This window comes from Marmota marmota, unplaced genomic scaffold (assembly GCF_001458135.2).
Source record: "Marmota marmota marmota unplaced genomic scaffold, marMar, whole genome shotgun sequence".
Taxonomy (NCBI): domain Eukaryota; kingdom Metazoa; phylum Chordata; class Mammalia; order Rodentia; family Sciuridae; genus Marmota; species Marmota marmota.
The window spans coordinates 43,466,511-43,478,883 of NW_026000026.1; the positions used below are offsets into that span (position 1 = coordinate 43,466,511).

General features: G+C 40.4%; 1 protein-coding gene across 1 annotated transcript in view; it reads left to right on the top strand.

Annotated features, from left to right (window-relative positions):
• Slc24a3 (solute carrier family 24 member 3) overlaps positions 1-12,373 on the top strand; it is a 530,728-nt gene that overhangs the window by 71,023 nt on the left and 447,332 nt on the right. The window contains exon 2 of the mRNA XM_048811364.1: positions 4,409-4,537. Within this exon, the coding sequence (XP_048667321.1) occupies positions 4,420-4,537 (118 nt within the window). The 5' untranslated portion in view covers positions 4,409-4,419. The remainder of the gene's footprint in view (positions 1-4,408; positions 4,538-12,373) is intronic.

Here is a 12,373-nt window from a genome sequence, read left to right on the forward strand (position 1 = left end):
TTTTTTTTTTTTTTTTTTTTTTTTTTTTTTTGTGTGTGTGTGTGATGCTTCCCAGGGGTGATGCTGGGGCCTCACTGTTATTCCTAATAGTTTCTGGGAACATAGCTCCAGTGAGACACTATCCATCTACCTTACTATTGTCTGGATGGTGCAACCACAATGAATTTCATCCTATCCAGGGGACTCCCAAAAATTTGGAATCTGAAGTCCGTTAAGTTGGGTTTAGATTTTTATTCTGTTGCTTCCTTAATCTTGGGCAAGTTATTCAGAGTGCCTCACTTTCCTTATTTGCAAACATGGAGCTAATATTTCCATGTAGGATTTGTGTGAAGATGAAACATGTTGAAGAATAGAAAGCCCTTTGTATACAACAGACACTCAATAAATGGAAGACAGGAAAGGTGGTTGAAGTGGCCCATGGGTTGACTCTGATCTTAGGCAAATCACATCTGCTTTGCCTTAGTTACCCTGAAGGTAAGTTGACCACAGAATCAATTGCCGTTTTCTCCTTCACTGGGAGTTTTGTGAGGACAAGTGAACTCACTGGGTTATAATGCTGTCAAACTTGGTTCTCACTTGGAAGGAAAATGAATGAAATGCAATGTTTTCATCATATTTTCTCAGACTGTAGTCTCTGCATTATTATATCAGTGGTCAGTGGTCAAGTATATTTTTGTTGAGATAAAAGTTTGTAGGTTTTGGAATCCAGAGGTGCTGCCTTAATAGTCTCTAATTCCTGAAGATATTGAATCATTATGTAAAAAAATCCTCTAATTTTCTGCTACAATAGCTGGCTTTACTTTTACATCTCTTAATTGGTATCAGCTTTTCTCTTAGAATTACAGAACCATGGAAACTTGGCATAAGAAAGAACTTTGGAAGTTATTGGAAGGGTTACATTTATTTCTTTGCAGACCTTTGGGGTCTTCATGAACCTTAGAATTGCAGTTCCATAGAATGCTTTTCTCTGACCCAGATTATGACAACAGTAAATGGCCAGTCAGCCAGCCACAGCATGACTCTCTAGATACCACGTGGGCTGGCAGCTACATGGTGCCCTGTCCATATCCCATGCACTGGCTTCTTCTGTGCATATTGGCAAATTACAGCTTCTAGAACTTGCATTTCATTGTCCAGGATCCTTCCTGGGCACCAGAGCTCACTTTAGATATGCATGTGGTCGGTTGAAAATTATGGAGAATTAATGTCCTCTGGGACAGTCTTCAACTAATGGCAGACCAGGAGTAGGTGGATAAATACTCAAGCTCCCTCACATCTTAGTGTCTGAGATGCATGTATACCCTGGCTCCCAAGAGCTTTCAACAAGCGTCAAGGTCTCCTCACTCATTTTGGCAACTGGCTTAAAACATACCTTCTCTGCCCCACTTCCCGATTTCCTTATAGGTTCTTCCTGGAATCACCTCCCATATAACCAGTGGTGCTCAAATCTTCCCCTGAGGGGTTGCTTCTGAGGAAACCCAGCCTGAGATGAAGGAAATGCCTTTATCCACACTTTTAGGTCATTTTTTTTTTGATGATATAATATTACATTCACATTGAGGACTGCTTGTTGGAGTTTAAATCCTCTGACCTCATTGTTTTTTCATGAATTCTTGAATTTTTTTCCCTCTTCTTATTCTCAAGCATAAGAATTAACCATTCCATTTAACCAAGTGGCACAAATGCTTAGAAAACTTTGAATTATTCCTTTGGTGGTGTTTTGACAATTTGTGGCTACAATGTAGGTTTTTGTATTTCAGTCTAAAAATTATTAGTATTTCACCACCACCACCACCACCCCCCCCCTTTTTTTGGTACTGGGGATTGAACTCAGGGTCAATCAACTGATGAGCCCCATCCCCAGCTCTTTTTGTATCTTATTTAGAGACAAGGTCTCTCTGAGTTGCTTAGTGCCTCGCTTTTGCTGAGGCTGGCTTTGAATGTGTGATCCTCCTGCCTCAACCTCCCAAACCACTGGTATTACAATCATGCATCAGTGTGCCTGCCCCCCCCCCCTTTTTGAGAAAAAAAATCTGGGGATGTCCTGACCAATACATATAAGTTATAATTAGGCATCTTGATAATTTTACCTCAGGGAGTAGGTCTGTGCTTGACTGAGAAAGACCTCAGTATATGATACTCTATGTGTTCTTTTGGCTTAGGTGAGGTACCCACAAACATTGTCATTTCCAGAAATTTCCGCTAGTCTCTCTTTATGCATAGGTACAATGGGAATGATAATTTCAACTTGTACCTACTGAGCACCAACTCTGAGCCAGTACCGATTAGGTGTTGGAGAAACCATGTTCATGTTTCCCCTTTCTTTCCCGAGTGGTACTGTGAGGATCAAATTTAATAGTGAAGGTGGAATCACGTGGGAACTGAACCACTGTAGGAATAGAGAAGGGAGCATGATGACATTTGGTCTTCCTTGACCATTTCAGAATACCATGTCAACGTGGCTGGGTGAACCTGTGACCTTGTATGAAGGCCCTGGGAACCATAAATTAGGCCCTCTCTTGGATTTATATCCATTTTCTGACCATAGCTGTTCTAGACATCCAAGAGTTAGTCATGGTCTCATATAATTTCTTCCTTTAGTGCCAAGTTGTTAGAAAGAGCCATCGTAATTTGTTGCCTCCGTCTCCCAATGACCTCTGATGTCTAGTTCAAATTGCCATTTCTTTGCCTTTGTCTTTTAAAATTTGTCTATGATATTTGACTACTCTCTTTTCTTTTCTTTTTTATTAGGTGCTATTAGCTCCCACTTATTTATTTATTTATCTGAGCATTTTTTTTAAAGTTTGTTCTAAATAGTAGACATAACAGTAGAATGCATTTTGATACATCATACATAAATGGAGTATAACTTCTCATTCGTCTGGTGGCACATGATGTAGAATCCCGCTGTAGAATGGTCGAGTAATCATATATGTACACAGGGTAATATTGTCTGATTCATTCTACTATCCTTCCTACCCTCATATCCCCTACCCTCCCTTCACTCCCCTTTACCTAGTCCAGAGTACCTCTATTTTTCCCTACCCCCAACCCTTATTGTGAATTAGCATTTGCATATCAGAGCAAACATTCAGCCTTTGGTATTTTGGGATTGGCTTATTTCTCTTAGCATAATATTCTCCAGCTCCATCCATTCACTATTCTTTTCTTGAATTCTCTTTCTGCCTCCCTTCCTTGATACCATGTTCCCTTGCTCTTTCCCTTCCTGTCCTGATCCTTTGCTTGATTCTTTTACTCTATTTGCCCCCTGAAGTAATGTTAGATTTCCCAAGATTTCTTCTTCCATTTCTTCTCAGTCGTCATCCTGGGATCTCTATCTTCACATGGAACATATAGAGATCCCACCCAGACATATGTCTCATGTTCTTCCCTATTTGCTCATTGCTCTCTTGGGGCCTTCTGTACACTAGTTTTCTCACCTGAGGAACATTTACCCACAGGTTATATACTTACCTTTGATACCCTGAAGATACTTCAAACTCAACATGTCCTAAACAGAATAGACTGTGTTCTTTTCTTGTATGTGCCCTTTGATCTCTGTTCTTTCCCCTGGCATTTCCATTCCCATGGTCATCTTAGCCAGAGACCTGAACTCTGTCACATGCTCAGCCTCTGACATATATTCTGTGCTCTGCTTTTTCCTTAATTTCTTGTTTTTTTGGAAAACTTACTTTGTGGTGCTCACTGGCCTATGCTTGGAGATGGTGAAATGGTATCCTAATTTGGGTAACCCCAAGAGACAGATCCTGAGCTCATGTTCAGTGGCAGATGGTTTATTCAGAAGGTAATTCAAAGAAATGCCAGTGGTTGGTAAGCTGAAGACAGCTTTGCTGACATAATGGAAATGACTGCACTCATCTCTTCCTAATTCCATTCTCAGGGATGTCATGTAGGTAACTTAAAATTGGCCTTAATGGGAGTATTGATAGCTTGGAAATAGACTAATGGCTACATTTCTGGAATACTTTTCCAATTTGAGAATTGATTGTTAAACATTGGGTGCAGGAAATTTAGAGACAGGGAAGAGACAACCACTAATGAAATGTGCTTTATCAAGAGAATTATACTGTTGATAATTGGAGCTTATCAATTATCAATTATTGGGGGAAAACTTAGGAACCTGTTTCGAATTCACACCATAAAGTCATCCCATTCAAGCAGTTAGGTATTTATACAACAAATTCTAGGTATCATTGGCTGAGGGTTGCCTCTGTTGGGCCCAATAGAATCCAGTGAAAGCCCTTACGTGGGTAAAGGCAGGGTGGTTTGAAGGGGATCTAGGCAGGGCTGAGAACATGATGGCTGATAAAGGCACTGCACATCCAACATTGGTAAAGGCTGAAACAGCTGTTAGTTAATGTGTGGTTGTTGTCTTTTTTTTCTCTAGAGCTTGACCTCATGGACCTCATAGGGGAAGACAGAAAATGGATGGTAGGAAGGAAGCTAATGCAGGTGAATGATACTCTGACTTCTGAAGATACAGGATTCCGGAGCAGCAAGAACTGCACTGAACCAGGTAACAGCAATGTCTATGCACTCAGTGGTGGCTGCCATTTTCTTTGGTTATGGCTGAGGAATGGCTGGATGACATATTTTGCCTTTGATTTCAAATACTGAGACACTTGAAGGACATTTAGGTAGGTGTCTAAGAAACTCAAAGGTGAGAAACGAAGGGATTATAAAGGTATGTTTCCAGCTCTGTCTTCTTTTCCTAGTGGAGTTAAGAAGAAGGTAAGTCAAAGTCAGTGGTGTCCTGATTTCATACTGATATCAAATGGAGTCTGATACTAGCAAGTGAGAGGCTGTGACAGGAGAAGGATGAGTAAGGATGCTTTGCAGCTCTCTTTGCTTTGATTCCTGGGATCCTTTCTGACTGGTCTTTAATCGGGAGCCTTGATTTTTGTCACAGGAAAGACACATGACGTTGATCTTCTTGGAAGAAGTAAATATGCATTTATGCATCTATCTTTTGTTCTATTTGATATGTATTGTGCCTATTCTTGGAAAGATACATGGAATATTTTAGCTCTAGTAATACTGACCTGAAAAGAAAATAAATTCAAAGAGGATCAATGAGAGCTAGGGATTATTGGGACTCAGTTTATCAGTCCTCAGGAAACTGACAGGTATGCCTCTGGGTGGATGAAGTTGCTAAAAGTTTAGAACAGGGGTCAGAAAACTTGTTCTGGAAAGAGCCAGGCAGTAAAATAGTGTCTATAATACAGTCTCTAAAAAAGTTGTGTGTCTTTTATTTTTTTTCTTTACATTGCTTTTAAAAAAATTTTAAATCATTCTTAGCTCACAGGCTATACAAAAACCAGCTGTGTGAAGGATTAGGTCTGTAGCTATATTTTATGACCCTGAAATAGACTTCCAAGCTCTTTGGGGCTTCCCTTCCTTTCCTAGTGTGCACTTGGGACTCATGTGTGCTCTTTCCAAGGGCCCATGAGCTTAACAACATGTTGATCCCACATCTAAAAACCAGTCTGATTTTAGTGTCATCATGAATGGATATAACAGTCATCAATGCATCCACAAAAACTACCTACGTTTGAGTATAGAAAGTGTTTCAGGAAGTTGTGTGGTTATTCTATTTGGGGAAGGTAGGTAGAAGTACCCTTTACTACCATACTGAGAATCTTAACAATCAGCTCTCAAGCAAAGATGGAAAGAATAAAAGATAGATCCTCCTTGTACCCAGCCCCCAAACCCTACATAACCTATATTCCTCAAGTTGGAGAATTCAAAGGTTACTGTGGTTATTAAATGCTCACAAGGAACATTTTCGAAGGTTAGTGAAGTGTATTAGCTAGAAATGAAGATGTCCATGATGGGCTTGAGTGCCCCAGCTGAGAGCATAGAGCCATATAGATTCTAAGAAACATAGACTTACCAAGGGCTGTCCTAAAGTACATGACAAGAACAGCGCAGTTTCTGGGCCAGGGACTCTGTTAGCTGGTCTGGTCCCATAGTCAAACATTTTTTTCAACATTTTTGTTAGTCAGCTTTACATTGTTGTGACCCAAATTTCCAACAAGACCAATTTGGAAGAGAAAAAAGTTATGATGGAGTGATGGTTTCAGAGGTTCAGCCCATGGTCAACTGATGCCATCACTTTGGGCCTAAGGGGAGGCAGAACATCATGGCAGAAGGGTGTGGGAGAAAAATTGCTCAGCTCACGGTAGCTGGGAGACAGGGAGACAAGGGGAGGATCAGGAAACAAAATATAAACCCCAGAGGATGTCCCTAGTCACTTAACTTCCTCCCAGTGTGCCCCAGCATGTAATTAGTCCATTCAAATTATTAAATCATCAAATGGAGTAATACACTGATTAGGTCACAGTTCTCATGAGCTAATCATTTCACCTCTGACCATTAACACAGAAGATTTTTGGAGGATAGCTCATATCCAAACCATGACAACATCTTTCTCAACTAAGAGCTGATGCTGAGTGAAATGTTAAAAGACAGGAAACACAGTATTAGAGAATCCAGTTGTCACCTTTGGTATGGAAAGAATAGAGTAGACAAGATAGAGTGACAAGGCTCCTGTGTTGGATTTAGACATATGCAGAGCCAGTGGGGATGGAGGGCTTCTGTTCCCTATTGTTGGGGTTGTGTTTTGGGGGGTAGGTGGGCAGGCTGTCTCTGAGTGCCTTGCTAACTGTACTAAGAAATGGCTTTCTCAGAGTGGCAGGTGTAGAAACCTCAAGTGCATTGAAAGCCATTCCAAGAGAGGGAAGGACCAGCTTTGTGGTAGCAAGGAATATGTCCTGGTTGATATAAAGAGCACAGACTCAACCCCTTCTGGAGATGGCAGGGAGGGCACAGGGAAGGAGAGGAAACGAATGGCTTTAGGAGGGGAATGGGAGGCAATAAAAGACAGCTGTCACGTTATGTATAGCAGGTCCCAAAACGATAAGGAACCAGAATAGACATTCTTGATTTCCTTATCTGTAGACTAAAGGGACTGGGCTTCATTTTGGGGGCCCTTGATTGTGAACTTAATTCTATAGGGAAGAAGAGCATGCTGGAAACAGGAAGAGTCCTGTTCAAACCCTAACTTGTCAGAGCATGTATCCATCACAAAGCCTGTTTGAACAGTGGGGACCAGTCGTTTTTCTGAATGCTATTGGAATGAAATGTCTCTAACTGTGCCAACCAATGTGGACATTCAATGATGATTTAAATATAAATGAATTCAAATTAAATAAAATAAGAAATTCAGATTCTCAGTTGTCCTAGCCATATGTCAAACATCTAATGGCCACATGCGGCTGCCATAACCGGACAGCACAGGTTTTAAACATTTCCATCAGCACAGAAAGGACTATTGGATTGGCTGGTCTAGAGCTTCCTGTTGTATTTGGACACATGTCCTGTCCTTCCAGCTCTTTTGTAAATATCTCAAGGCTAAGGTGATGTGTATATCTGAAAGCCCATATCTAACCTGGGTATTGGAGTCACGCTCACCTGGGTTTGAATCCCAGATTAAAAGCTATGGGCTTTGGCAACATAATGAGGTTATCTAAGCTTGTCTGCTTCTCTGTGAAATTGTAATAATCATTCCAACCTTTCATGACTGCTGTGAGAATTGGTAATGAAGTAATGAAGTATGTACAGCTTAATACTGTGTGTTTTATTGCTCTGTAGTAGTTACTTACGAACTTCCCACTGTCTGCTGAGGGGTACACATTTCCACATTATGGGTGGGCCACAGTGCAGTATTTCTAGAGCCACATGCTCTAGTTGATTTCTATAAGAATAGGCAGATGCAACTATCTAGTTTTGTCAGTAATCCACAATTTTAGGTGGTTCAAGTCTGAGCAGCCAGTTAGCTAGAAAATGAGGCTCAAGGACTCTCTTCTCACACAGAGAAACTTTGAATATCCCACACATGGTAATGAGCACCACCACCTCTGCTCATCATCTCTGTATTTAAGAACAATGTGATCAAACTTGCCACACACATACATACACATGTACACACCAAGGTAACACACCCAGTTGCCTCAGTGCCCTTCCCAGAATGCTGTGGGAGGTCTGTTTCTCAGTTTCAATTGAGCAGGTATTTCATGAAAAGATGTTGATAACAAAGTGCTTGTCAGGTCCTAAGTTAGTATTCCTTTTTTGGGGGGGTGGGGTGAGGTGGGGTACCAGGGATTGAACTCAGGGGTACTTGACCACTGAGCCACATCCCCAGCCCTATTTTGTATGTTATTTAGAAACAGGGTCTCACTGTCTCACTGAGCTGCTTAGGGCCTCACTAAATTGCTGAGGCTGGCTTTGAACTCACGATCCTCTTGTCTCAGCCTCCCTAGCCATGAGGATTACAGGCATGCACAGCTCTGATTTAGTATTACATTTTTAATAGGACAATAAACCCCTATCCATAGGGAGTATTCGAGACCTCCCCAGTGGAAACCGCCAATGGCATAGAACCCTATATATACTGTTTTTCTTCTCTTACATACATACTTAGGATAACAGGCATGGTAAGATATTAACAACAATAAAAAATAGAACAAATATAACAATATACTGTAATAAAATGTATGTAAAAATAATGAATTGTTCACTTCTGGAATTTTCTATTTAATATTTGGGACATTTAATATTTTGGGACATAATATAGATTATGTAGGGTTTGGGGTCTGGGCACAAGGAGGATCTATCTTTTATTCTTTCCAACTTTGCTTGAGAGCTGATTGTTAACTTCTGGAATTTTCTATTTAATATTTTCTATTTGATATTTCTATTTAATATTTCAGGTAACTGAAACTGTGGGTCCCTGAAACCAAAGAAAATGAAACTGTGGATAAGGGGGTCTGCTGTATTCATCTCCTCTTAAGAGGCCCTGAATGCAATGAATATGATGTGTGCTAGTTGAATATGGTGGTTTCTGCTCTGAAAAGTCTTAATATAGGGGTAGGAAGGAGCCCTGTGGTTTTTGGACTCCCTCCCTTCCTATTTGTGGTGATGTCAGCAGCAACCTGGTATTGAACAGAGACGATGGATCAGGGTTCCCTCTGTGTTCATAGGGGTGATTATTTCCACAGGAACTTGAGCATTCGAGGTGCCAGTGTGTCCGTGGCTGCAGCTATGTGAGTAATGGTATTAAGGTCACATTTCAAGAGTTAATTCAATGCCTGTTCATATCCATTTGCTACCTGTGATATCACAGGTTTTTCAGATTCTTGGTGTGCCTGCCTTTAGATGCCATCAGAGGAAAGGCTGTAGATTCAGGGACTAGAGATAGAATCACCTCTTTTGTGACTGTATTTCCTATTGAGGATATCAGGCTGGTTTGCTTCTCAGATGTCCATTTATTCACCAATGAAATAGATCTTGAAATACTTTATTCCGTCCATTGCACAAATCCAAAAATTCTGAGAAATTTCATGAATAGAAATTGACCAAAAACTTCTACTTACTCCACGACATCATCCACTTTTTTTGGTTGGTTGTTTTGGTACTGGGGACTGACCCAGTACCCCAAAATGGGGTGCTTAACCACTGAGCCACATCCCAACCTTTTTTTACATTTTATGTATTTAGGGACAGGGTCTTGCTGAGTTGCTTAGGGCCTCACTAAGTTGTTGAGGCTGGCTTTGATCTCGCGATCCCCCTCCTACTGGGATTACAGGCATGTACCACCTTGTCCGACTGGCCTCCACTTCTCTTAATAACTTCTTTTGCTTTTGCAAAATTCTGTGCTAGACCTCAACCTGTCTTCTAATTCATTTGCTCCTCTCCTCGAAAGCCAAGAGTACAGAGCATCCAGTTTTCAGATAAAATGAAGCCCAGGGTGCAGGAGGCCTATTCAGAATGACAATATTGACTCACTGACTAGTGTGGCAGCACTGCCTTCACGTGACAGTGGCCATTTAAAGACACATTGATATATATATATATATATATATATATATATATATATATNTGTGTGTGTGTGTGTGTGCGTGTGTGTGTGTGTGTGTGTGTGTGTTTTAAACGCCATTCTTCTGCTCTTCAAAGTCTTGGTTTTAGTGGAAATTTGTAATTTTATTTTTTTACCTCCAGAATTGCATGACAAAGACTGACCTCCAGGCTTCATTTTTTTTTCTGTAATTGTTCCAGCTCTCTGTGAATTTTTAAGGTTGTTTTCTTAGCCTGACACTGCCGATTTCATCTGAAGCCTGGAAACATATTGTTTTTTTTGGCAAATAACACTTGAAATTGTTTACTCAGATGACCTATTAAGAGAAATTTAACTTTGAATAAATTTGATCCACGGAAAATTAAGTTAGCTAAATGTAATATTGAGGGTGGTGGACAAACTGCAGCAGGAATGAATTCTTCATAATATTTCTGCATATACTCTGCAGGAATTTATGTATTCGCTTTGCAACATGTCTCCAGAAAAATCTATCATCTTTTGGTTTGAAGTTCTTTGATATTTCAAGGAAATGAGCTTCTCCTCAAAGTGCCTCTTTCAAATAAGCTTTGGAAGAAGAAACTATTTTAAAAGATGGCCTTTGGTGTGGGCTTCACTGTGAGGTCACCGAGAAAGCCTTTGGTTAGCCGTCATCTCACTCTGACTCTCTTGCTTTGTTGGCTCTAAGGTCTTGTAAGGTGAGGAAGACATTTGTGTTGCAAGTTAAGGTGAGGGTTGTGGTGTGTTTGCCAGATCAGCTGTTTATGAGAATGGCCAGAAACCACATTACCTCAGAGATAAATGTGAATTGCAATAGAGGAGGAAGGCTAGAAGTCCTTATGAGAGAAGCATTATATAGGTGGGTTTAAGGAATAAGTATGGTCCATAAAGAAGAACCCAAAAACATAGATGGGCAAGCAGGACAAATCTGTTCAAGGTTCTGGCCATGAACAATGTTAAGTATCAGGATGCCAACCATTTAGGGGGCTTAAACCATAATATGGTGGTCAGCCGGTCTGATACAGCTGATTATAAGCAATCTACAAAGTATGAAATATTTATCTTTTGTCATCTTTAATATGAAAAAAGATCAAGATCTAGGAGGGATAAACAACCTGCCCAAGATCAATCACAGAACTTCTCAGAAGCAAAGCAGGGCCATCTAGCTCCTACTCAGTAGAGATACACAGTACATATGAATAAGTGAATGCAAAATTGGATGTTCACGCAATCTAGAATAGAATATTTCTACCCAATTGTGGTGAGCCGTTTCTGCCGTTTATGCAAATTATGGTCGCCATTACAAGATGGCGCTGGCTCTGCTGTGGTCTGTGATAAACAACTCCTTGTTTGGGAGAGTTGGCACATGACTTTTCATCACTCTATGAGAAAGCTCCACGTGGCTGCTTTGCATTGGGGCTTGAGATGCTTTATTAAGGCTGGGAGGGGCATCCGAAAGAGGAGAACTGAAAAGAAGAACTGTCAGGGGCCTGAATAAACTGCTGAAAGAAGATTCCTGAGTGTTGCGTCTTCCTTGCGGGCAAGGGGGCGCTACACCCAATAGAATCATACTGTGGATTACAAATGGAAGTTTAGATTTTCCAGAAACTACTTGGCAAAATTACAAAGAAATAGATGAAATTAATTTCAATACTTTTTTGTTTTACCAAATATATCCTAAATATTAGGAATGACAAATTGAAATGACCTCATTGTGAATATTGCTGGGTTTGAATCCAGGAAAGAACTAAGTTTAAAGTCTTAAAATCTATATATTATTTTACCAGCTCATATAACTTTCACTAAGTTGTCTCTGCAGTTGTAATTTTCTTAATGATTCCAATAGAAGTTATTGGCATTCTTAAGTGGAACAAATTAGAAACTAATGTGATCTGTTTTTTTAATTTGTATCAAACTTTTTATTCAATTAGTTTAGATGGGGCAATAGTAGCTGCCGTAACCGATTTGGGGGTTTAACATGAGAGAAGTTTCCCTTTTTCTCATGCAGAGTTCTGGTCTGTGGTTGGCTCTGTTGCAAGAAGTGGTCCTTGAACTCCAGAGCCTTTCATCTTCTGGCTCCCCATCCTCAAACTTGGCTTCAAGACACTGTGTTTCTTTGCATGGAGGGAAAGAACATGGAGGATTATGCACAGAAGGGTTTTATGGTCTAGATACTGGGTTCTGCTCTCATCCCATTGGCTGGAGCTCAGTTACATGACAACTTCTAACTGCAAGGGAGGCTGGGATATGTATATTAGCAGGATGTAGAAAGAAGATGAAACCGTTTTGGTAATAAGCGAGCTAGTCTCTGCTACATTAATTTCCCCCATCATTTTAAACAAACTTCCCAACTTTCCTGTATGCTTATGTTATTACAAAGGCAGTGTACTTCCATAGAAAAAACTCATAACCCACCAGTCTTGGTAGTAATCCCAGGGA